A 26,551-nucleotide genomic window follows, 5' to 3' on the forward strand; every position below is an offset into this window, starting at 1 on the left:
CGCATAAGTCCAGCACTGCAGCCCAGATTAACACAGACCTAGAGGAGATGATGTCAGGATTCCTTACAGGTCACAGCAGATCCAGGGGTGAATAGCTCCAGCTAGCAGTCCAGACAGTAGTTAAGCACAGACAGCATCAGAGAGACGCACATAGGACTGTAGGCAGCAGAACGTGGACAGGCAGAGCACCAAGTAAGGAGCAGCAGCAGGGAGTCCACCAGCAGACAGGGAGGAGCTCAGGAGCCACCAGCAACAAAATACTCAGGCAAAGAGAAGCACATAATCAGGACACACAGGATGTTCCATGACAGGGCGAGATACAAGACTCCATCTTGGATCAGGGAAAACAGGCACAAAGGAAAGTCCAGAATCCTTACAGCACCACTTATTGTCATCCTTGAATATTGTGGTTTGCTCCCACCAGCCCAGCAATAGGTAAGCATATGAGAGGGCACAGGGGCTCCCCATTGCTGTACCCCTGAACTGGTAAAACTACTTCCTGTCAAAAAGAAGTCTAAGGGGTAAGGTTTCTCCTTGTGGAGAGTGACATGCCAGCTCTGGCTTGTCAAGGTAAGGAGGCTTATTCGCCGTGCAATGCTCCTCTGGGAAAATAATATGCAAGTTGCCTCTTCAGAGAAAAAGAGGACCCTTTAACGAGTCTTGTAATATGATTTAGATTTATCCTAAGGCCTCTTTCACACATCAGTTTTTTGCCTTCAGGCGCGATCCGGCTTTTTTTTGTAAAACCGGATCCGGCAAAATGCAATGCCGGATCCAGTTTTTCCCCATTGACTTGCATTAGCGCCGGATCGTGCCGGATGGCATTGCGTTTCATCCGTTTTTTGCCGGATCCGGCAACTTGTCTCATTCCGGCGTCTGGAAAAAACGGCTACTGTAACGTTTTTTGTCTCCGGCGAAAAAGCCGGAAGTGCCGGATCCGGCGCTTCCAGCTTTTTGCTACAATGAAAGTCTATGGGTGCCGGAATGCGCCGGATCCAGAAAAAGACGGATCCAGCCACCGGATCCGGTTTTTTTAAGTCTGCGCATGCTCAGATCCAATTGGCCAGCCCCCAGGAACAGATATAACCTGCTAGACAGATCCAGCAAAAAAACGGATCCGTTTCTACAGTTCTCCAAAATTTATGCCGGATCCGTTTTTTCTAAAAATAGCCGGATCCTGCCTGACGGCAAAAAACTGATGTGTGAAAGTAGCCTAAGTCATATTATAAGACTCGTTAAAGGGTTGATTGTGACTTGTAGGATTGCTACTACCAACAGGTGGTGCTATAGAGTTCAAGGCCTCTTTTTCTCTGAAGAGGCAATTTGCATGTCAAAAAGAAAGAAGTTATGAGTAAGAGTGAATATTAGAAGATCCTCCATGAAGTAATTGTGTCTGCTACACTCTATTGATCTCGCTTTCACAAAATGTCTTACCCCTCTGATACCATCCTTATGCAGTATATTACTGTACAAAGCCTCAAAATCTGGTCATTGGTCAAAAGAACAAAAGAATGCAGTGCTTGCAGACCTCAAATAATGCTAAGAAAACAAGTTCATAATCATTTAGAAGCAACAATACTAATGTTATAACTCAGGAAGAGTTCAGAAATCAATATTTTGAAGAATAACCATGATTTTTAATCACAGCTTTAATGCGTCTTGGCATGCTTTCCACCAGACTTTCACACTGCTTTTGGGTGACCACTCCTTGTGCTAAAATTTAAGCAGTTCTTCTTCGTTTGACTATCCATCTTCCTTTCGATTATTCCAGAGGTTTTCAATAGAGTTCAGGTCTGGAGATTGGGCTGGCCATGACAGGGATTTGATGTGGTGGTCCTTCACCCACACATTGATTGACCTAGCTGTGTGGCCTGGCGCATTGTCCTGCTGGAAAAACCAGACCTCAGAGTTGGGGAACATTGCCTGAGCAGAAGGAATCAACTGTTTTTTCAGGATAACCTTGTATGCGGCTTGATTCATATGTCCTTCGCAAAGATTAACCTGCCCAATTCCAGCCTTGCTGAAGCATCCCCAGATCATCACCGATCCTCCACCAATTTTCACAGTGGGTGCAAGACACTGTGACTTGTACACCTCCCCAGGTCTCCGTCTAACCATTGAAGCCAAACTTCACATGCCACAAATGCAAGCTTGTGTCCCTGTTGGAGGAAAAGTTGCAAAATCTCGAAGAGAGGTTAGCTACATTGAAGATCATTAAGGAAGGTGAAGAGTTCTTAGAGCAGAATTATCTCTTCATGTTACAGAAAGAGAAGAAATTCGAAGTGCACCTGAAGAAACAGAGGAATGGAAACATGTGACCCAGAGAAGCAGGAGGATCGGGAGGCAGTCAGCACCCATACTGCTCAGGAACCAGTACCAGGCTCTTACACAGGAGAATGATGAAGAAATACATCAGGATAAGACTTTGCCCACAAACAGCAACCTTGTACGCCCTCAGAGTCGTCCTGGATGGAGAAAGAAAAATGTTGTGATGAAGAAACGGAGAGTGGTGATCATGATGGATTCCCTGTTGAGAAGAACAGAGGCCACTATCTGCAGACCGGATATAACTTCAAGAGAAATGTGCTGTCTTCCAGGTGCAAAAATTAAAGATGTGTCTGACAGGATATCAGGACTCTTCAGACCTACAGATGACTACCCATTCCTGCTACTACATGTGGGGACAAATGACACCGCAAGAAACGACCTGGAAACCATCTGCAGTGACTTTGAAAACTTAGGTAAGAAACTGAAAGAACTAGGAGCGCAGGTGGTCTTCTCTTCCATCCTCCCAGTGGATGGCCATGGAACAAGGAGGTGGAATAAGACTCTGCAGGTGAACAACTGGCTACGTCGATGATGCCATCAGCAAGGATTTGGATTTCTGGATCACAGAGTGAATTACCTATACGATGGACTACTTGCTAGAGATGGGGTGCACCTTACGAAGACTGGAAAACATGTATTTGGAAGTCGCCTTGCTACACTCATCAGGAGAGCTTTAAACTAGAACAATGCCGGAAGGGAAGCAAAAGGCCAGAAAAAGCCATACACCTGACAAATGCTATTGAGAACTCTGCTATTAGAAGTGGAAAGGAAGAACAAAGACAAAAGAATCTAAATAATAAAAATATTGGAGAAAGAGAAACCAATCACAAACTAAAATGTTTCTATACTAATGCACAAAGCATGGACAACAAACAAGGAGAATTGGAACTACTAACACAGGAAAATATGATGTCATTGGAATCACTGAAACTTGGTGGGACAATACACATGATTGGAATACAAGACTAGAAGGATACAACTTGTTTTCTAGAAACAGACTTGATAAACGAGGAGGAGGTGTCGCATTGTATGTTAGAAACGCGTATATCTGCACAGAGATTGAAGCTTCAGAGACTGGGAGTTCTGTGGAAACTGTTTGGGTAAGAATACAAGGACAGAACAATGGAAAGGACACCATTGTAGGCATTTACTACAGGCCGCCTGTGCAAGCTGAAGATATGGATGAACTCTTTATGCATCAAATGGCCAAGTTCTCCAAAAAATATGACATAGTGGTCATGGGAGATTTCAACTATCCAGACATTTGTTGGGAATCTCTCTCAGGCAAAACTAACAGGTCAAGGAAATTCTTATCATCTCTCGCTGACAACTTTATCTTCCAAAAGGTAGGGGAGAAAACAAGGGGAACTGCTACCTTGGATCTAATCCTCATAAACAGGGAGGAAATGGTTGAGGAGGTAACAGTGGCTGGGACCCTAGGAGGTAGCGACCATGCTATTGTAGAATTTTGGATAACTAGAGAAGGAAGACCTGTGAAGACTCAGACGTCAAGGTTAGCTTTCAGAAAGGCAGATGATTTTAAGGGATTCAGAAAGAGAATTGGAGGGATCCAATGGCTGGATATCCTTAAGGACAAAAATCTACAGGAAGGATGGGAAATCTTGAAAAATGAAATTCTCAAAGCACAATCGTTAACAATTCTGAAAAGAGGGAAGAATAGGAAGCATTTAAGGAAACCAGGATGGATGAACACAGAACTTAAGCACATGCTAAAAAGGAAGAAAGAAATGTTTATAAAATGGAAAGAGGGAGGCATATCTACAGAAGAATATAATGCTGTCTGCAGAACCTGCAGGGTACGAATCAGATTATCTAAAGCTGACAATGAATTGAGTCTTGCAAGAGACGTCAAAAGCAATAATAAAGGATTTTGGGGATATGTCAAAAGTAAAAGAAAAGTCAAAGATGCTATAGGATTTTTACAGGATGAAAATGATGAAATGGTAAGATAGGATGTTGAGAAGGCTGAACTTTTAAATTCCTATTTTGCATCTGTTTTCTCTCAGAAATGAAATGTAACATCAAATATTCTTCACTGTCCTATTAAGGGAATAGAAGAATCCAGGATAACTATAAACAGAATTATAGTGAGGAAACACTTAGCTAACCTAAATGAATTCAAGTCTCCAGTTCCAGATGAATTACACCCCAGAGTATTGAAGGAGATAGCAGAAGAAATTTTTGAAGAAGACTGGAGAAGAGCAAATGTTCCTATCTTCAAAAAGGGGAAGAAGGTGGACCCAGGCAACTATAGGCCAGTGAGTCTGACTTCTGTACCAGGAAAGATCTTTGAACAAATTATTAAACAACATGTATGTCAGTACCTGAATAAGAATGAAGTGATTAAACAGAGTCTGTATGGGTTTGTAACTAATAAGTCATGTCAGACTAACTTAATTTCCTTCCATGACAGAATCACTGATTGGGTGGATCAGGGAAATGCTGTGTATATATAGTATATCTTGACTTCAGCAAAGCATTTGACAAAGTATCTCACACAATCCTTATTGAAAAAATGGCTAAGTATGGAATGGACAAGGCAACTGTTAGGTGGATTCATAACTGGCTCAGAGATCGGACCCAAAGAGTGGTCGTAAATGGCTGCACATCCAGTTGGAAGAATGTCTCACATGGGTACCACAGGGCTCTGTCCTGGGCCCTGTAATGTTCAACATATTTATCAATGATTTAGATCAGGGGTCCCCAACCGCCGGTCCGCGGCCCAGCACCGGGACGCTGCAGTGCCCTTGCCGGTCCGCGGACACAAGGGGAGCCAGGGGCGGTCAGAGGCGTAGCGGGGACTGCGGCGGCGCGCAGCAATTCTTAAACTGCATGTAGCGGCGGGCAGGGAGCGATCAAGCAGCTCCGCTGCCTGCAAGAGGGAATAGCAGGAGCGGAGCTGCAAGGACCCGTCCAGCTTCCTGCCCGCCGCCCGCGCTTCCTGTCTCTGACTGACAGAGAGGAGCGCGCCGCTGCTGTGTGAGAGCGAGGAAGCGCGGGCGATGCTGCGACAGGTGAGAGGTGGTGTGTGTATGTATGTCTGTCTGTGTGTGTACATGTATGTCTGTGTGTGTGTGTTTGTCTGTGTTTGTTTAGGTGGAGCCTGGCCCTGGAGGAGATGGGGACATGAGGAGAAGACCGTGATGGGGAGAGAAGGCCATGATGCCTGGGGTGATGGGAGAAGGCCATGATGGGGGTAATGGGAGAAGGCCATGAGGGGGTAATGGGAGAAGACCATGATGCCTGGGGTGATGGGAGAAGGCCATGAGGGGGGTAATGGGAGAAGGCCATGAGGGGGGTAATGGGAGAAGGCCATGAGGGGGGTAATGGGAGAAGGCCATGAGGGGGTAATGGGAGAAGGCCATGATGCCTGGGGTGATGGGAGAAGGCCATGAGGGGGTAATGGGAGAAGGCCATGATGCCTGGGGTGATGGGAGAAGGCCATGAGGGGGTAATGGGAGAAGGCCATGATGCCTGGGGTGATGGGAGAAGGCCATGAGGGGGTAATGGGAGAAGACCATGATGCCTGGGGTGATGGGAGAAGGCCATGATGGGGGTAATGGGAGAAGGCCATGAGGGGGTAATGGGAGAAGGCCATGATGCCTGGGGTAATGGGAGAAGGCCATGATGGGGGTAATGGGAGAAGGCCATGAGGGGGTAATGGGAGAAGACCATGATGCCTGGGGTGATGGGAGAAGGCCATGAGGGGGGTAATGGGAGAAGGCCATGAGGGGGGTAATGGGAGAAGGCCATGAGGGGGTAATGGGAGAAGGCCATGATGCCTGGGGTGATGGGAGAAGGCCATGATGGGGGTAATGGGAGAAGGCCATGAGGGGGTAATGGGAGAAGACCATGATGCCTGGGGTGATGGGAGAAGGCCATGAGGGGGGTAATGGGAGAAGGCCATGAGGGGGGTAATGGGAGAAGGCCATGAGGGGGGTAATGGGAGAAGGCCATGAGGGGGGTAATGGGAGAAGGCCATGAGGGGGGTAATGGGAGAAGGCCATGAGGGGGGTAATGGGAGAAGGCCATGAGGGGGGTAATGGGAGAAGGCCATGAGGGGGGTAATGGGAGAAGGCCATGATGCCTGGGGTAATGGGAGAAGGCCATGATGGGGGTAATGGGAGAAGGCCATGATGGGGGTAATGGGAGAAGGCCATGAGGGGGTAATGGGAGAAGACCATGATGCCTGGGGTGATGGGAGAAGGCCATGAGGGGGGTAATGGGAGAAGGCCATGAGGGGGGTAATGGGAGAAGGCCATGAGGGGGTAATGGGAGAAGGCCATGATGCCTGGGGTGATGGGAGAAGGCCATGATGGGGGTAATGGGAGAAGGCCATGAGGGGGTAATGGGAGAAGACCATGATGCCTGGGGTGATGGGAGAAGGCCATGAGGGGGGTAATGGGAGAAGGCCATGAGGGGGGTAATGGGAGAAGGCCATGAGGGGGGTAATGGGAGAAGGCCATGAGGGGGGTAATGGGAGAAGGCCATGAGGGGGTAATGGGAGAAGGCCATGAGGGGGTAATGGGAGAAGGCCATGAGGGGGTGATGGGAGAAGGCCATGATGCCTGGGGTGATGGGAGAAGGCCATGAGGGGGTAATGGGAGAAGGCCATGATGCCTGGGGTGATGGGAGAAGGCCATGAGGGGGTAATGGGAGAAGGCCATGATGGGGGTGATGGAGAGAAGGCATTGATGGGAGTGATGGAGAGACGTCAGTGATGGGGTGAAGGCAATGATGGGGAGAAGGGAGTGATGGGGTGAAGGCAATGATGGAGAGATGGCAGTGATGGGGTGAAGGCAATGATGGAGAGATGGCAGTGATGGGGAGAAGGGAGTGATGGGGTGATGGAGCAGGCAAGAATGGGGTGATGGAGCACTCATTCAAAACCTATGGTGAGTTGAGTCACATTATAAATGTTATTTAATTATAAGTTTGCACTGCTACACTACAACCGCGTCCATAGCCCCGCCCCCTTATGACAAAAGCCCCGCCCCTTCCACACCTCCATCCCCGCCCTACCGGGCCATGGAAGAATGGTCCTGCTTGAAACCGGTCCCTGGTGCAAAAAAGGTTGGGGACCACTGATTTAGATGAAGGAATTGAGGGTAAACTGATTAAATTTGCTGATGACACAAAGCTAGGAGGGATAGCTAATTGTCATGATGATCCATGCGGGATCAGGACAGATAAAAGCACAGGTAACCTTTTTTTTTTTTTTTTCTCAAGCTGTGCTTAGATGTTTTTGCCCCCAGTGGCCATTTGGATTATTGCACTGTGGTGTCGTTTGTTCTAAGTTTGCCCCCGGTGGTGGTGAGCATCATTGCACTCTGTTTCTTTAGTTAAGGGCACATTTATAATGCAGGTGTGATTGCTGGCTCTGCTATAAAAGTCACAGGTGTGGCAATCAGTGTTGGTGATAGTATTCATTTCCAACCATCCCTGGTGGAGGAAGGAGCTGTAGAGAGCTCCTTGCAGCACGGTCAGAGTCCTGGTGTGGAAGGAGTCAGAGAGGATTTCCATGCAGCTCTGACAGAGCTTGGTGGCAGCGTTTCAGCAGGAGAGCTGCATTCTGGTGGTGGACTGTGTTGCCAGGAGCTAGTGCAACAGAGTAAAGCTAAGTGGTGTTTCCCTGTTTGTGCCTTTCCTTTAAGTGTGTTTCAGTGCAGTGGTGGGATTAGTCTCTGCACCGGCCATTTCACTAGAAAGGGGTAGGTGCAGGGCGAGCTAGGGTTTAAAGGTATCCTGAGTGGCGCCCGGTACGGAACTGGCCTTGGGATCGGTAGGAGTGTAGTGACACTGACTCAGGGGAGTGCAGGAGGTCTCCACGTCCCCGTTCCCTATCGCAGGGCCCACCATTGTAATTGTTTCCCTGGTGTTTCCCCTTATTATTTAAATTCGCCCTGCTGGAGGTGGTGTATCCGGTTTTATGTGTATTTCTGAAATTCGCGTGCTGGAGGCAGTGTATCAGGCTGCACGTCTTATTTAAATTTGCCTTACTGGAGGCGGTGTATCCAGGGTCGCGTGTGTCATATAAATTCGTCCTGCTGGAGGCGGTGTGTCCAGTCACACGTAACCATTACACAAATACTAGAGAAAGAGAAGATTCAAAAAGATAAATAAACTGGAGCAGTGGGCAGCAACTAACAGAATGGTTTTTAACAGGGAAAAATGCAAAGTACTACATCTGGGCAATAAAAATGAAAAAAGCATATACAGAATGGGAGGAATAGGGCTAAGCAACAGTACATGTGAAAAAGACTTGTGTATACTAATAGATCACAGACTGAATATGAGTCAACAATGTGATGCAGCAGCAAAAAAGGCAAATGCAATTCTAGGATGTATTAACAGAAGCTTACAGTCTAGATCACGTGAAGTCATTATTGCCCTCTACTCCTCTTTGGTCAGACCTCATCTGGAATACTGTGTCCGGTTTTGGGCGCCACATTTTAAAAAAGACATCAACAAACTGGAGCAAGTCTTACGAGGAAAGGTTGCAGGATTTGGGAATATTTAGCCTGCAAAAGAGAAGACTGAGAGGAGACTTAACAACTGTCTACAAATATCTCAAGGGCTGTCACATTGCAGAAGGATCATCTGTATTCTCATTTGCACAAGGAAAGACTAGAAGCAATGGGATGAAACTGAATGGGAGGAGACACAGATTAGATATTAGAAAACTTTTTGACAGTTAGAGTGATCAGTGAGTGGAACAGGCTTCCATGAGAGGTTGTGAGTTCTTCAATAGAAGTCTTCAAACAGAGGCTGGACAGATATCTGTCTGGGATGATTTAGCGAATCCTGCTTTGAGCAGGGGGTTGGACCAGATGGCCCAGGAGGTCCCTTCCAACTCTACGATCCTATGATTCTACGACCAGGTGTTGGGCAAAGCTGAAAATTAGACTCATCAGAGTAGATTACCTTACTCCAGTCCTCTATGGTCCAATCCTTATGGTCTTTGGCAAACTTCAGCCTGGCTCTCCTTTGCTTCTCATTGATGAAAGGCTTTTTTCTAGCATGACTTGAGCCCTGCCTCTAGGAGCCTGTTACAAACTGTTCTTGCTGTGCACTTCACCCCAGCTGCCATTTACCATTCCTTCACTTGATGTCAACCTGCGGTTGCTGAGTGACATTCGAATAAGATGACGGTCATCCCGGTCAGTGGAGAGTCGTTTTCGCCCTCTGCCGGTCTGTAGCTTTGTTGTCCCCAATGTCTGCTGCTTGACTTTGTTGTAATGGACTGCCGTCTTAGAAATTTTAAGGATGGATGCAACATGATGCTCACTGTATCCCTCTGCTAGTAAAGCCAGAATTGAGCCCTTCATTTCCTCAAGACTTCCTCCAAGACTTTTCTTTTCAACTCCTTTGACATGGTTAAAAGTTATTTTTTCATTCTTATTGCTTTTGGGATATTACTAGCACTTGTTTTGCCATCCTGCTTGCCCTATTGCAAGAGTATTGTGAACACCACAGTAGTGTTTTTTTTATACTTTCCTTCGTTAAATAAGATTTGGTTCAGGTGATCACCTAATCAGAAGCACATTAAGTAGAATGAGGTGGACTCTGGTCGGAATTCAACTGACACTGGAATGGAATGGCTGTCAGACATGTAGAGAAGCTGATTTTTATAAAACTGTGCAGTGATCTCTTAATTTTTGCCAGAGCTCTATATTGATGACATTTTTATCCTCTGGTGGGGGACGAGTGAACAATTTTTTAAATTTGTCAGTGAACTCCACATCAATAGAGTGGGCCTTAGATTTATATTGCAGGTTAGTTATAACCAATTGTATTTCCTGGATGTACTAATCAAGAAATAGCGGGATGGAACCCTATGGGCACTCATCTACCATAAACCTACAAGCACTAATGAACTATTGAAGTGGAGTAGCCACCAGTCCATTCTCCTGGGGAAAAAAAAAAAAAAAGAGTGATAAAGGGCCAATGTTTTATGGTTGAGAGAGAATCTGACATTAGAACAGCTCCAATGCACAAACAATAGACATGAACACCAGATTCAGGGAAAAAGGTACCCACAATATATTTTAGATTCCGCATGATCATTTGCAGGAAAACAGGAGAAACAGACAATGCTTCACGACAATCTAAGTGACCGTTTCCTTAATATCCTCAGAAAACACGAGGCTGACCCGGATCTGAGGGATAATAACTTTCAGAAAGGGTCGGTCAATTAGGGACCATTTATTGCATAGTTTCTATAAAAACCTGCACCCAAGGGACTTGGCTAGATAGAAGAATCTGCAGTTTCTTTAGATGTGGAGAATGTTGTCCCTGCAATTGGATGAGACCATCTTTCTCAAGTTTGTCACGGGTAAAACCTTTTTATAGAAGGAATATTCCAACTGTAAAACCTCAGGTCTTTTATATGTGGCCACATGCACCTGCCCCTAAGTTATGTAGGCACGCCCAAGAGGGTGTTTAGAAGGAGAGTGGGGGAACATTTCAGCGATATACGCCATGGTCGGGACACCCCATTAGCTAGGCACATGAACAGTGTACATCGAGGTGAAAATGGAGACGTCTCCTTTTGTATCACTGAGGTGGTTAAACCCAATGTTAGAGGAGGTGATCACAATAGATGTGTCCTCAAAAAGGAAAAATGAGAGGATTTTAGACTGGATTCACGAGCCGCTAAGGGACTCAATGATCAGATTTCCTATGCCTGTTTTGTGTGACTACAGTCCCATCCTGGATTACATTTTTGGATTTTATACTCTACCCATTGCTACTCAGTTCCCTGTGAATGAGGTTCACATATTGTTGTACTTCGAGATATCTGAGCTTCTATATCAGAATTATTTCTTACCAGTTATATCCCACATATACTATCTAGCAATTAACAAGTGTGGTGATCCTTGTGTAGCTCTAATTTTGGGATAAGGGTCACATTAGACCATTTAGGAACATACTGTGGGCCATCATCCAATATTTTATGTAGTGATAAAGTAGATCTACATGTCTATTGCATGATGGGAGGATCTGCAATACTTGTTTTTAATCTCCCATGATGCTGATCCCAGAGACACGACTTTTCTATATTGATGGAATGCAATCCATTCATCATGTGCTCCGGCATGGAACGCATCCTTCTGGACATGTGCTGTTTGTAGATAAGAGACTGTGATGTGCTCTGGTGTGGAACACACATGTCCGGGCATGCCCAATCATGGACATTGACCCTAGTTGAGCTCCTGCGGCCGCTATGGTGTCCATGAATTAAGAGGGCATGGTGCGGCTACGCAACTCTCCTACCCCATCATCACAATTTCAGTTGTATTCACATTTCTGTAACGTTGAAACCATTGTATAGAATAGTGAATTAGGGAGTCCAAAGCTCCTCATCCACCATTCAGCCTTCGCCTGGTCTGAGACTCTGTACACTACAGGCACAATGACATCGCTACATCACACCTGTACTGTGGAGCCTCAATACTCACACCGCACAGGCCGGAGCAGCGCATTTTGGGAACGGGGTTGGTTGAGACAAGTGCCTGTCTTTTGTTGTTTTTTAATATCGGAAATTGTGGGGAAATCATGTTAAGTGAAAGGCTGTGTGGGCAGCTGGTGGGGGCCATTATACAGAGTGGGGGATGGGGTGGACTGTAAGGGCCTCTGTTATGAATGGGTCACCGAGGAGGAACAACAAAAAGCTAAGTCCAAGAAAACCAGAGAGGTTGTTAACTGTGCAGATTGCAGATCCCTGATCTTAACCACACAACTAACAGTAGCAGTGGAGCGTTCCTACGATGTTCCTATACGCTTCGTCACCGCCGGAGGTCTACATAAACCTAAAGTAAGAAAAGGGAAAACTAACTGCCCCAGAGCAGACCCCAAAGGAATAGACAGCCCCCACACATGTATTGACGGTGAAGCAAGATGAAAACACAAACACAGGCAGGAAAATAGGCTGAGCAAACGATGGGGCCAAACTAACTACAAAGAACAGGAAAGGAAAGACACTGTCTGCAATCTGCCAAAAAACCCTACAAAATAATGTCCAACACTTCTGATAACAAAATTACCCCTGAAGTCACTAGACTTCTCCCACTATATCAGCACTCTGAAATATTCTGAGACAGAGCAAAAAGAGGCCAATCTAATAAGGGACTAAAAAGCAAATTGGCAAATACAGATAAATAAGAGAGGAAATTGAGCACAGCCCAGCCAGGGCTGGCTGAACACACAAAAAACTGAATAGACCAACAAAATCAAGTGTGAACATTAGCAAAAACACTTAGGCTAAGTGCACACGTACCGGAACTCTCGCGGAAATTACCGCGAGAATTCCGGAATTCCAGTCCGCGGGAAAATCGCATTTTAAATTCCCGCGGAAAAACTAGCATTTTGCAAGCGTAATTAGCTTGCAGAATGCTAGCGTTTTCCAAGCGATCTGTAGCATCGCTTGGAGAACTGATTGACAGGTTGGTCACACTCGTCAAACATAGTGTTTGACGAGTGTGACCAACTTTTTACTACTGAGGCCGCCTATGCGGCATCAGTAGTAAAAGATAGAATGTAAAAAAAAAAAAAAAAAATGGTGTTATTCTCACCCTCCGACGTCCCGCGCATCCGTTCCCAGTAATCCTTTGCAAAAATGCCCGCGATGACGTCAGTTCTCGCGGGATCGCGACGTCTCGCGGTAATTCGCGATGACGTCTCGCGAATGACCGCGAGAACGGACGTCATCGCGAGCATTTTCGCAAAGGACTACTGGGACCGGAGCGTAAAGAGAAGCGGGAAGGCTGCGCGGGACACCGGAAGGTGAGAATAACAATATTTTTTATTTTAAATTCTATTTTTTACAGGGATATGGTACCCAAAGCCCGGAGGACAGTCTCCTCTCCTCCGGACCGTGGGTACCATCCGCAATTGTTCTGCTTACTTTCCGCATGGTATGCACAGCCACATGCGGGAAGTAAGCGGAACAATGCATTCCTATGGGTGCGGGATCGCCGCGATTCCGCAAATTAATGAGCATGCTGCGGTTTTTACCACGAAGCGATTCCGCCGCGGTAAAAACCGCAGCACTAGCACAGCATTACGGAATCCCATAGGAATGCATGGGATGCTTATTTTTCGCGTTTTCGCGGCAAAATCGCGCGGTTAAAACCGCCGCGGAAACGCGAAAAAAATGCAACGTGTGAACTCAGCCTTAGCTTTGAGAAGGCTGGAACAGAGCTGAAAACAAAGACCTGAGCAGCCTGAAGCAATCACCAGCACTGACTTAGGGCATCGGCAGTCTTAAATCCAATCTAAGATCCCTGAGGTCCAATCGTCATCATCACCATCAGGTGGTAGATCTCCACTGACCAAATCAGCCTCACCACCTCCTGTCACCACCAGAGGTAGTCTGGAAGGCGAACTCACCATTGGTGGACCAGAGAATGAACTCACAACAGACCTCCACACTGAGTGGAGGTCCTTATGTGATGAAGAAGGCTGTGGTGGCCATAATACTCTGGGAGGGTACATCTTTCTATGTGGGGACCAGCATGCTGTGTGGAAACCATCATTCTGTGTTACATGAGCACAAAAGATAATTTCCTGGTGATGTTAGTGATAAGTAAATGAGAAATACAGAACTTTGGTCTATCTGGTTTCAGACTTGAATTGATATGGTGTTGTGTGCAAGGATGGAGATATCAGATAGTACATTCTGAAGGAAAGCAAAAGATACAGTGGGTGCGGAAAGTATTCAGACCTCTTAAAATTTTTCACTCTGTTTCATTGCAGCCATTTGGTAAATTCAAAAAAGTTCATTTTTTTCTCATTAATGTACACTCTGCACCTTATCTTGACTGAAAAAAAAAAGAAATATAGAATTTGTTGCAAATGTATTAAAGAAAAACTGAAATATTTCATGGTCATAAGTATTCAGACCCTTTGCTCTTTATTGAGTAGAAGCACCCTTTTGAGTTAGTACAGCCATGGGTCTTCTTGGGAATGATGCAACAAGATTTGGGGATCCTCTGCCATTCTTCCTTGCAGCTCAGGACACAATGTAGATGTATATTTTCTTTAGAATACATCTACATTGTGTCCTGAGCTCTCCGTTTGACCGTGTCCATCTATAACATGTTACATTTTTCCTCCATTGGGGGTACTCGGCTGGAGCTGCAGTGGACTCATTCCCTACAATTATCTCCTGTGGCCGCATTACCAGTGCTCCCTAGTGACTGCAATCCTTTGGTCATTCTTCCTTGCAGATCCTCTCCAGTTCTATCAGGTTGGATGGTGAACATTGGTGGACAGCCATTTTCAGGTCTCTCCAGAGGCGATCAATTGGGTTTTGGTCAGGGCTCTGGTTGGGCCAGTCATGAATGGTCACAGAGTTGTTCTGAAGCCACTCCTTTGTTATTTTAGCTGTGTGCTTGGGGTCATTGTCTTGTTGGAATTTGAATCTTCGGCCAAGTCTGAGGTCCAGAGCACTCTGGAAGAGGTTTTCATCCAGGATATCTCTGCACTTGGCCGCATTCATGTTTCCTTCCATTGCAATCAGTCGTCCTGTCCCTGCAGCTGAAAATCACCCCCATAGCATGATGCTGCCATCACCATGTTTCACTGTTAATTGTATTGGGCATATGATGAGCAGTGCCTGGTTCTCCACACATACTGCTTAGAATTATCACCAAAAAGTTCTATCTTCTTCTGATCAGACCACAGAATCTTATTTCTTATAGTCTGGGATTCCTTCATGTGCTATTTTTTTTAGCGAACTCTATGCAGGCTTTGATATGTCTTGCACTGAGGAGAGGCTTCCATCAGGCCACTCTGCCATAAAGGCCCGACTGGTGAAGGGCTGCAGTGATAGTTGACTTTTTGGAACTTTCTCCCATCTCCCTGCTGCATCTGTGGAGCTCAGCCACAGAACTCTTAGGGTTCTTCTTTACCTCTCTCACCAAGGTTCTTCTACCACAACTGCTCACTTTGGCTGGACGGCCAGGTCTCGGAAGGCTTCTGGTGGTCCCAAACTTCTTCCATTTAAGGATTATGGTGCTCTTAGGAACCTTGAGTACTGCAGAAATTCTTTTGTAACCTTGGCCAGATCTGTGCCTTGCCTCAATTCTGTCTCTGATCTCCTTGGCCAGTTCCTTTTGACCTTATGATTCTCATTTGGTCTGACATGCACTGTGAGCTGTGAGGTCTTATAGACAGGTGTGCGCCTTTAGAAATCAAGTCCTATCAGTTTAATTAAACACAGCTGGACTCCAATGAAGGAGTAGAACCATCTCAAGGAGAATAACAAGGAAATGGACAGCATGTGACTTAAATATGAGTATCTGAGCAAAGGGTCTGAATACTTATGACCATGTGATATATCAGTTTTTCTTTTTTAATAAATTTACAAAAAATTCTACATTTCAGGTTTTTTTTTAGTCAAGATGGGGTGATGAACTTTTTTGAATTTACCAAATGGCTGAAATGAAATGTGAAAAATTAAAAAGGGTTTGAATACTTTCCGTACCCACTGTATAATGACAGTGGGAATCTGGATTCCAGGCAGGAAGCATAGCGGAGACAAAGATCAGGACTAAGTCTTTAGCTCAGGCCAGAAGGCCTTCTTAAATGGTACAGAACTTGTCCCTGGTTCAGGAGGCCTTTTTTAAAACCCCTCTGATCAGTGCGATCATACAACATGCAAGCCTTTGATGGCTCCGGTGATGCCCTGTACTACTGTAGTGCCGTGTATCATCACTGCCTGTCAGTGTAATACTAACGGCCACACACACATGAGATTAGTGTTGTCTGAACGATCATTTGGCAGAAGGCTATCTCTTCTGACTCCCCCATACACACAAATATTCCAGCTTTCCTGTGGTCTGTATGAGAGTCGCCTCCAGACTCCTCTAGAGCAGGGGTCCCCAACCGCCGGTCTGCGGCCCAGCACCGGGCCGCTGCAGTGCCCTTGCCGGTCCGCGGACACAAGGGGAGCCAGGGGCGGTCAGTGGCGTAGCGGGGGCTGGGGCGGTGCGCAGCAGTTCTTAGCGGCGTGTGTAGCGGCGGCCAGGGAGCGATCCAAGCAGATCCGCTGCCTGCAAGAGGGAATAGCAGGAGCGGAGCTGCAAGGACCCGTCCAGCTTCCTGCCCGCCGCCCGCGCTTCCTGTCTCTGACTGACACAGAGAGGAGCGCGGCCGCTGCTGTGTCAGAGCGAGGAAGCGCGGGCGATGCTGCGGACAGGTGAGAGGAGAGAGGTGGTGTCTGTGTGTATGTATAATGTGTGTGTGTGTGTGTGTGTGTGTGTGTGTTTGTCTGTGTTTGTGTAGCCTGGCCCTGGAGGAGGTGGGGACATGAGGAGAAGGCCATGAGGGGGTAATGGGAGAAGGCCATGATGGGAGTGATGGGGTGAAGGCAATGATGGAGAGATGGCAGTGATGGGGTGAAGGCAATGATGGGGTGAAGGGAGTGATGGGGTGAAGGCAATGATGGGGAGAAGGGAGTGATGGGGTGAAGGCAATGATGGGGAGAAGGGAGTGATGGGGTGAAGGCAATAATGGAGATACAGCAGTGATGGGGTGAAGGGAGTGATGGGGTGAAGGCAAAAATGGAGAGACAGCAGTGATGGGGAGAAGGGAGTGATGGGGTGAAGGCAATGATGGGGAGAAGGGAGTGATGGGGTGAAGGCAATAATGGAGAGACAGCAGTGATGGGGTGAAGGCAATGATGGGGAGACGGCAGTGATGGGGTGAATGCAATGATGGGGAGAAGGGAGTGATGGGGTGAAGGCAATGATGGGGAGAAGGGGGTGATGGAGCACTCATTCAAAACCTATGGTGAGTTGAGTCACATTATAAATGTTATTTAATTATAAGTATGCACTGCTACACTACAACCGTGTCCATAGCCCTGCCCCCTTATGACCAAAGCCCCGCCCCTGCCACACCTCCATCCCCGCCCTGCCGGGCCATGGAAGAATGGTCTTGCTTGAAACCGGTCCCTGGTGCAAAAAAGGTTGGGGACCACTGCTCTAGAGGAGGATTATCTACAGGAAGAACAAACGGATTATCCTCTGAAATTCAGGATGCCAGATCCTTCTCTGCCCTGACATCATCTGTCGGGAGGCCCCCAAATACATTATATAGTCGCCCAAACCCCCCGAAATCAATGATTTCGTGTCTAATATATATGAAGCATTAAAAGGTAACTTATTGGACGCTGCCTCTGGCCCGGCCTAATAGACCTTTGTACATTGCAGATACGAAAGTATCGTAGTAACTAAGCCGCCCCATACTATTGAGTACTTGGGGGAGGAGGACATTCACCGAACTCATAATAAGACCTCATTGATTACGTCGGTGTCATCACTTCTGCCCCCATGCTGCTGCTTTGCTCTTGTATGGGTGTTAACCCCTGATGAATCTTACTTCTGTTCTCACTATTTTCAAATGTGCAATAATATTCTAAATTTTTTAATGTGTGTGGCCTCCCTCTCCTGAACTGGAAATTGTATATAAGGCTTCCCCAGACTGGTTTTCCACTGGTGGGGTCCAGTCCTTTTGTCTGCCTTTATTCACACACTGAAGTCACTTTTGACACATGGTAAGTTTTTTAATATTAGACAGTGTATGACTGTCCCGATCAAAGTCACCTTTTCGTGGTGGGATGGCATTTATGCTCTTTTTGATAAAAAAAAAAAAAAAAGTATTACTAAAAACTCTGTTATTTAAATGCACTTTTTACTTTTTATTTACTTAGATATAGCAGGGTTTTTGGTAATTTTTTTTTCTCTTGTAGGTTTTATATTTTTTTAAGTTGTGCTCGCACTTTTGCTTTCACATTGCTGCTTTGTATTTATAGCTGCATGGGTATTAACCCTTGAGGAACATGATTTTTTTTTTTTGTTCTCTCTATTTATATAAATGATATAATTTTCTTTTCTTTTTTTATGCACTCACTTGATATTTAATTTAGTGAGCAACTATTGTATACTTTTTAGGCTATACCGCTGTTATTACCCTAGAAATGTCCTGCTTTTGGTAGTGTTGCTCTGTTTAATCATCTTTCTTTTAATATTTATTTAAGAGGATCCTGTCACCCCCTCCAGGCGTTTTTAAGTAAAAGAGCCACCTTGTGCAGCACTAATGCTGCATTCTGTCAAGGTGGCTCTTTTATTTAGGGTACCTTGCACCGCAGAAATAATTGGTTTTTATAATTGGTCAGACATACCTGATGTTCGTCAGGGGGGCAGGTCTTTCCCCATCTGACAGAGACGCCTCACATACGTCAGTCATGTCTTCCTGCCTTGTGTCTCCGCCGCCAAATCTTTATTTTCAAATCCTGGCGCCTGCGCCGGCTGTATGTACTATGTATTCTTGGTTACTGTCGCCCATCCTCTGTCGTGACGTCGGCGGCCAGAGATCCGGCCCCACAGTCGCTTATGGTTTATTCACACTGCGGGGCTGGGAATCTCGGGCGCAGATAACTATTGCGCATGCCCGAGATTCCTGCCCCGCAGTGTGAATAAACCATAAGCGACTGCGGAGCCGGATCTCTGGCCGCGGATGTCATGACAGAGGACGGGCGACGGTAACCAAGAATACATAGTACATACAGCCAGCGCAGGATTTGAAAATAAAGATTTGGAGGAGGAGACACAACGCAGGAAGACATAACTGACGTATGTGAGGCGTCTCTGTCAGATGGGGAAAGACCTGCCCCCCTGACAAATATCAGGTATGTCTGACCAATTTTAAAAACGACTATTTCTGCGGTGCAAGGTACCCTATAAAAAAGAGCCACCTTGACAGAATGCAGCATTAGTGCTGCACAAGGTGGCTCTTTTACTTAAAACCGCCAGCGGGGGGGGGGGTGACAGGGTCCCTTTAATAGAATACTTTTTATGGTTGAATTTACTCGTTTGACCCTCTCATTTGATTAATACGCTGAATGAGATCTAACGTGATAGAAGATTACAGTGCGAGGAAGACGGGAAACCTTCATATAGACGGCCGGTGGGGATGGAGTCAGTGACGGACTCTGGCCAAATATGTATCTAGAGCCGTAGTAGAAGATGAAGATGTCGTCCTCATCATGAAGTAGTTATTTCTCCTGTCACGTGTAATGAATATCTCCTGCAGTATTGCTAATGCCGATTCCAGTGTCGGGAAATGAGACGAGAATTAGCGTTATGGAAGATGAGTCTATGAGAAACGTATTCAGCTGCTGACTCCGAGGAGGAAACTGCTTGTTGTCTGTGGCCTAAATATATAGGTTTTATTAGTAGATGTAAAGAAGAAAACTAAATACTGTAAAATAATAAATCTCCTCATATGTTTCCCGTATTATCTCCAGTAATTGTATTATTACACAGGATTTTTATGATGTTACATCGGCTCATCTTCTCATTCAGGTCTCTACAATATCGGATCCTCTAAGTGAAGATCTTCTACGTAAGAGAATTTTCCTGATTTACTCCTGAAGGATGGATATGGACAGAGACAGGATGGCGGAGAGGATATTACACCTCACCCTAGAGATCCTCTTCCGGCTTACTGGAGAGGTGAGAGATTCTGATGACGTCACATTACATCATTCTAATCTATGGGAATAACAGATGGACAGAACTGGAGAGGTGAGGACTCTGGAAATGTCTGTAGTGAGATTTATTAATGTGTCTCTCCATAACCAGGATTACACAGTAGTGAAGAAGACCTCTAGTGAACGCAGTCAGGCCCATGTTTCTAAGGGATGGGGACGAACCCTGAGCCCAATCACGGGACTTCCACCTCACTCCCTGATACATGAGAACATCAATGACCAGAAGATCCTAGAACTAAACTACAAGATGATTGAGCTGCTGACTGGAGAGGTGACACTGCTGGGAATACTGGGACATTATACAGTAGCGCATGAAGGGATCGGGGTGATGACAGAATCCTTGTATGTGTCAGGTTCCTATAAGGTGTCAGGATGTTGCTGTTTATTTCTCCATGGAGGAGTGGGAGTATTTAGAAGGACACAAAGATCTGTACAATGACGTTGTGATGGAGGTTCCCCAGCCCCTCACATCACCAGGTAATAGACAGGACTAAATTCACACGGCCTATAATTATCTGTATTCAAAGAATGAATTCAGTCCCTGTATGTGTTTCCTCCAGATCTATTCAGTAAGAGGACAACACCAGAGAGATGTCCCCATCCTCTTCTTCCACAGAACTGTAAACAAGAAGATCCCAATGTTCGTCAGGATCATCAGGTAAATGTAGAGAAGGTATCATGAGATCTCCCCTGTGATGTGTAGATGGCTGTGAAGATCTTGTGCTCAGTCTTGTTTTATCCACCAGTGTTATATGTTTTATACTTGTGTAATGAGAACGGTGGAGATGGCAGGATTAGAGCTGATCATAGATGTGACTTCTCCATCTGTCTGTGACTTTTACAATATTTGCTTCAGGGTGAAGATCTGACCAATATTAATACTACAGAGACATATGTGAGGGGTGATGAGCGGTGTAAAGAGGAGATTCCTACATATGACTACCCAGGTGAGTAGTAACCACTAAATGCAGAGAAGTCACAGATTCTTCTCAGTCACCGGCTGTGGCTGCTTCATCGGTCTTGTAGTCGTATCACAATCGTGTGATCACTATTTTGCTGCTAGACTCCAACATTCTCCACTAGTTACTCATTTTTTATGGATAAAAACTATTGAGTTTGATCATTTCAGAAGATGTATTATTGTCTATAGTCACAGTTTTTGACTACAGTAGTTAGTTCCTAAGATACTCTGATTTAACCTCTTCCCGCAGACAGTTTTCTGTTCCTAATCGGGTACCATTTTTCAAATCTGACGTGTCATTTTTTGTAGTGATAACTTTGGAATTCTTCACAAAGGATAATAGGAAACAAATGGACCTTACAAATTATTTTCCAACTTCTCTTGAATTTGAAAACACCCTATATATGGTTGTACACTACTGTATGGGCACAAGGCAGGGTTAAGTAGGGAAGGAGCGCCATTTAGCTATTTGATTGTGTCTGCAAACTATTCCAACAACATGTGCAATATATTGGGGGCACTGTGCATGGTCACCTGGCAGCTCAAAAGATGGCTACCACAAACAAGCTTGGAAATATCTACTCCATTTTCCAGATCACCGTGATTGTCTTGCTCATCACCCTTTAACACCTCTACACGATCTGGACACAGATTTCACTAGTCTTTGGCCACTGTGTTACCTGCTTTTCTGTGATGTGAGATGGCAAGATGAATAGTCATGTAGCCGGGTCAATATCAGGAGGACAGAGAAAGTACAAAATAGAATAGTCAGGTAGTCGGGTGAGAACCAGGAGGGCAGAGAAAGTACAGAATCAGAAGACACGAGTAGTTAGTAAATAGGCCGGGGTCACAACAGGAAACAAATACACAAGCTGGGAGCTGAGCACAGAGGACTGAACGAGAGGAGAACAACGCTGTATCTGGCAGCTTCCTGCAATTACCTTCAAGCTTTTGTAGGGTGTGGTGCTTTCCAATTGGTTGAAATAGGGAGTAGATTACTGCAGCTGGACAGCATACACACCCATACTGCCATACTGGATGGTACTACTGGTCCCAGGCACCCTAATCTTAGTGGCTGGCAGAGCCCACACCGCCGAGAGCGTCTGGTTCTGACATCATCTCCATTAGCAGCTCTGCCTGCAGAATGAATAGGGTTTCGCCTGCTGACAGAAGCATACGTCGTAGGAGGAGATCCCAGAAACGATGGAACACACCATTTGCAGAAGCCCACCATTTTATTACCTACCCCATAGTGCCCATATTGTGCTCCAGGAGACACACACACCATAAATTAAGTGAGTTCTTTTCACTATAGTAATACCAAATATAGAAATCCTAAATGTGGTTTGGGCACACTGCAAGGCTCAGAAATGAGGGGGAGATTTGACTTTGAGAGAGCGCATATTTGCTGGATTGGTTTATGGAAGTCATGTTGCTTTTCAAGGGCCTTTGAAACCTCTGTTTTTCCACTGACAGATGATAGACCTGAGTGGGGACGTCTTTTGTGAGATGACTAGACGTTAGCTTTTTATTCCATATTTGGGAGGCAGAATGAACAAACAGTTGAACACCACGGTTCATCCTATAAGGTTTTTTGTTAGACTTTGAACTGTCACTGTTTGGGTGAATAATTCAATATTTTTACATAACTTACCATTTTTATCAACAGTTTACGTAGCAATGTTCAAAAATATAAAATTCATGGATATTTTATTCAAATATAATAATTGGTTTTATTCTTGGCAGATGACTGTACCAGGAGATCAGAGGGACAGCTGACATCTTCAATTTTTAAATCAGATGATCTTGAGATCCCACAGGATACAACTAAAGCCAATGCCATTACTCCAAATTTATCATCCCTTTACAGCAAAGATCTGTCATCTGATCCTCTGACACAGGTCTCGTCTTCTGATTCATTACAGAATACTAAGGAAATTCAAAGTCCCGAAATAAGCTTTAAAAAAACAATTGCTCCTAAAGCAAAAAAGCCATTTACATGTTCAGAATATAGTTTTCCCCTCAAAAAGTCTTTTCTTAAACATCAAAAAATTCACGAAGTGGAGAATAGATTTTCTTGTTTCAAGTGTGGGAAGTTTTTTAACAAGAAATCAGATCTTGTTAGACACCAGAGAACTCACACAGGGGAGAAGCCTTTTTCCTGTTCAGAATGTGGGAAATGTTTTACCTGGAAATTGCTTCTTCATAGACACCAGAGAACTCACACAGGGATGCAGCCTTTTTCATGTTCAGAATGTGGGAAATGTTTTAACCAGAAATCATATTTGATTCAGCACCAGAGAATTCACACTGGAGAGAAACCTTTTTCATGTTCAGAATGTGGGAAATGTTTTAACCAGAAATCAACTTTGGTTACCCACCACAGAACTCACACAGGGGAGAAGCCTTTTTCATGTTCAGAATGTGGGAAATGTTATACAGATAAATCAAATCTTATCACACATCAGGGAACTCACACACAGAAGCAGCCTTTTTCCTGTTCAGAATGTGGGAAATGTTTTATACGGAAAGCGCAACTTGATATACATCTGAGAACTCACACTGGGGAGAAGCCTTTTTCCTGTTCAGAATGTGGGAAATGTTTTACCTGGAAATTGCTTCTTCATAGACACCAGAGAACCCACACAGGGGAGAAGCCTTTTTCATGTTCAGAATGTGGGAAATGTTTTAACCAGAAATCATCTTTGGTTACCCACTACAGAACTCACACAGGGAAGCAGCCTTTTTCATGTTCAGAATGTGGGAAGTGTTTTAGACACAAATCAGATTTGATTCAGCACCAGAGAATTCACACAGGGGAGAAGCCTTTTTCATGTTCAGAATGTGGGAAATGTTTTAGACACAAATCATCTTTGATTACCCACCACAGAACTCACACAGGGGAGAAGCCTTTTTCATGTTCAGAATGTGGGAAATGTTATACAGATAAATCAAATCTTAATGCACATCAGAGAACTCACACAGGGGAGAAGCCTTTTTCATGTTCAGAATGTGGGAAATGGTTTAACCTTAAATCAAGTTTGGTTACCCACCACAGAACTCACACAGGGGAAAAGCCTTTTTCATGTTCAGAATGTGGGAAATGTTTTACAGATAAATCAAATCTTATCGCACATCAGAGAACTTGCACAAAGGAAAAGCCTTTTTCATGTATAGAATGTGGTAAATGTTTTGTGAAGAAATCATATCTTCTTTGTCACCAAAGAATTCACACAAGGGGAAGCTTTTTTTCATGTTCTTAATGGGGGAACTGTTATACACAGAAATCAACTTTAAATAAGCATCAAAGAAGTCACACTGGAGAGAAGCTTTTTTTCATGTTTACAATGTTGGAAAGTTTTTAACCGAAATTCCATCTTCTTAAATGGATTGTACACAAGAACAACCCCTTGTCATTTCTCATGTTTGGCCTTGATAAAATAAAAACACTCATACTCACCTCCCGCAGTAGGTCCGTTCCAGTAACATTGGCACTTGGTTTCCCAGTGCTCATTTGAGGTTGTTATATCACACAAGCCTTACACCCAATTAGTGCCAGTATCACGGTCCCCGCCTTTGTAAGAATCAAACATCAACAGTAAGGCAGGGCTGCGGCTGCTCTCTGGCTTTTTCTTAATGTTCTATTTGTTTGAAGGTTGGGACAATGTTGAGGCAAAGTATTCAGATGAGAAGAGAGAGAGAGAGGGAACTGGTGGACGCAGGAAAGAATTGAAAGTACTGAACAACTGTTTAGGGTTGTGAGACAGGTATGATATGAGGGATGAAAAGTTGGTTTGTTTTGCTGCAGTCAGAATTTGCACGGCATTTTTACAACTTCTGTTACGGGACGGACAACTCCACTCCCTTTCTTTGGCAACCGTACAATGGTACACTTTGTAGATGAGGGACAGAAAGAACATGTGCTCCAGTAGATTGCAAGCACTGAATCAAGTGGCGTCTGCTCATCTTCCTCCACCTTAACAATCACACAAAGTACAGTCCTCAGTGGTGGCACCCCAATTACCCTTTTTCCCCCACATCACAACTCTCCAGTCGCCCAAATGACTGGGAACCACAGATGGCTGACCCTGCAGATCTCTTCACACATTGTATGCTATGGGCATAGGAAGTGTCCTCCAAAGATTCACAGAGTCAAAAGGAGGAAATCATCTGCACCGATTGCCAAATTTTTTTGTCACTTTAATCCATGGCCGAACAAAGTTTTTTCCGAGCATAGGCCAAACCCTCGTCAACAGACTTTAACCCCGCTGGGTGAAGGTGATCCATTTGTGACGAGACTCAGATAGAGGCACCTGCGGACTGTACTGTGCTGTTAAGGCAGGAAGAGGAGGAGGATAACTCTCAGGGCTCGGAGTGGGAGAACAGAGAGGATGATGATGGGGAAGTAGATCACACTTGGTGTAAACCCAGAGGCAAGCAGCTGAGTAGCTCAGCAGAGTAGGAGGAGGAGGAATATGAGGAGGTTACAGAGATGCAGAGTTATGCAAGCACGACAGCCAATACATCCTGAGGCCTAATTCTGGCAGTGAACAGCAGCGTTCCTGGTTCTGCAGTTGGCTATTTTGGGTCTTTTTTTGAGATCCTCAAAAATCCAAAAAAATCATGTTATCTGTCAACTTTTTTAAAAACAACCTTGTAGCGTAAAAAAATGAAATAATTTCAGTAATACATGCATGGCCTGGCATATCCATGATCAACATGTGTTAATCTGGGAATGTCACTGTGCTAAAATGCAGACTAGCGAGTCTCGACAACCACCGTCCACCCCATCAACCACATTTTCTGATTTTTCCTCCTCCCTCACTGTGGCAAGTGTTGTCACACAGGTTTATGGCCGAAGAACCTCCACTTGTTTACTCCCTACAGTTGGGGGTGACTGAGAACTTGTCAGCTGATATGGAATTGGACATGCCTGCTGTTTTTGACCGATCTTACATCCCAAGCACACCCCATGTTTCTCAATCTACCATAACATCTCCACCTCTGACTCAGTCCAGCAGCGTGTCATGTTCACCCTACTCCACCCTGTGTCAGCACAGCAACAAACCCTCGTTTGTGCAGTTGTGCTCATGTAAAAGATTCTTTACTCCTACACATGGCGAAGTTAACAGCTTGAATTTCACCATCTTCAGTCTACTAATAATAACCTTTATTTAGATATCGCAAACACATTCTGCAAAGCTTTGAGTCAGCAGTTCATATAAAACAGTTACCAAGTTTAAGATAATCAAACAAAGCAAAATTAACGACGACCCTGCTCTTCCGAGCTTACAATCTACAATACGGTGGGAGTGACAACAATTACAGGTGCTTATTTACAAATATGGTACAACCATCTTGAAGAAATGGGGGTAGATAAAAGCTGCATGAGCCTTTTGGGTACGGTTGAGCTTGATGGTGAATTATGTTCAGAGAAGTAAAGAATAAGCTATACATATAAAAATAAATTTTATTTTGTTTTTGCTTGATTGCCTACTCTGCCATGTATACGGTTACATCACATGTTCATCATTTTTAAAGGAAGCACTTGTTAATTAGTCATTCACCTGGATCCGTTGAAGCGTGGTAACGAGAAACGGCCATCCTCTTTCCTCTCTCCCTGCACGCCTCTGCCCACTGCTGCACCTTACCTTCTGTCAAGAGTGGTGGAAGGCACTAAA

The 26,551-nt window shown here is 45.0% G+C and overlaps 2 protein-coding genes across 3 annotated transcripts in view; both read left to right on the forward strand.

Annotated features, from left to right (window-relative positions):
* The window catches only part of LOC141094154 (uncharacterized), a 28,932-nt gene extending 2,575 nt beyond the window's left edge, over positions 1-26,357 (forward strand). Inside the window, exons 2-7 of one of the 2 annotated variants that reach the window (XM_073579906.1) lie at positions 19,722-19,871; positions 20,001-20,180; positions 20,263-20,386; positions 20,470-20,567; positions 20,766-20,856; positions 22,617-26,357. In XM_073579906.1, the coding sequence (XP_073436007.1) occupies positions 19,794-19,871; positions 20,001-20,180; positions 20,263-20,386; positions 20,470-20,567; positions 20,766-20,856; positions 22,617-24,133 (2,088 nt within the window). In that variant the 5' untranslated portion in view covers positions 19,722-19,793 and the 3' untranslated portion in view covers positions 24,134-26,357. Of the gene's footprint in view, positions 1-19,603; positions 19,872-20,000; positions 20,181-20,262; positions 20,387-20,469; positions 20,568-20,765; positions 20,857-22,616 lie in introns of those variants that run through there. The other variant, XM_073579907.1, reaches the window with a different exon arrangement.
* The window catches only part of LOC141094139 (uncharacterized), a 305,335-nt gene that overhangs the window by 399 nt on the left and 278,385 nt on the right, over positions 1-26,551 (forward strand). The gene's annotated exons all lie outside the window — the stretch shown is intronic.

Source organism: Dendrobates tinctorius, unplaced genomic scaffold (assembly GCF_039654945.1).
Source record: "Dendrobates tinctorius isolate UK_male_01 unplaced genomic scaffold, ASM3965494v1 ptg000063l, whole genome shotgun sequence".
Classification (NCBI taxonomy): Eukaryota; Metazoa; Chordata; class Amphibia; order Anura; family Dendrobatidae; genus Dendrobates; species Dendrobates tinctorius.